This window comes from Eimeria mitis, genomic scaffold, assembly GCF_000499745.2.
Source record: "Eimeria mitis Houghton genomic scaffold, Emh_scaff157, whole genome shotgun sequence".
NCBI classification, from domain to species: domain Eukaryota; phylum Apicomplexa; class Conoidasida; order Eucoccidiorida; family Eimeriidae; genus Eimeria; species Eimeria mitis.
Window position 1 is genome coordinate 7,922 of NW_013569814.1, and position 352 is coordinate 8,273.

General features: G+C 45.2%; 1 protein-coding gene across 1 annotated transcript in view; it reads right to left on the reverse strand.

The window, feature by feature from the left end:
* EMH_0001040 (uncharacterized protein) overlaps window positions 1-352 on the reverse strand; it is a gene marked incomplete at both ends in the record, with an annotated part of 8,784 nt that overhangs the window by 7,751 nt on the left and 681 nt on the right. The window contains one exon of the mRNA XM_013495426.1: window positions 1-107. Within this exon, the coding sequence (XP_013350880.1) occupies window positions 1-107 (107 nt within the window). The remainder of the gene's footprint in view (window positions 108-352) is intronic.

Sequence of the window (352 nt, forward strand, 5' to 3'; positions counted from 1 at the left end):
TGGAGCAGCAGCGCCTGCAGCAGCCTGCTGCTGCTGCTGCTGTTGCTGCTGCTGCTGCTGCTGCTGCTGCTGCTGCTGGGGTCTCAGCTGCAGCAATCCCTGTGCATCTATACGCAGAGGAGCATCAAACAGCTCTCCTTTTTTCGTTTGTTTCGGGGCTTGTAAATAAATAAATAAAACATTCGGATAAGCAGCAAAGCTGCTGCTGCTGCTCTCTAGCGCCCGCTGCACCGAATGCAGGTGCCGACCCCGCACGTAAGACACAGACAAATCCAACTCCCCACACCTAAAAAAAAAAAAAAAAAAAAAAAAAAAAAAAAAAAAAAAAAAAAAAAAAAAAAAAAAAAAAAAA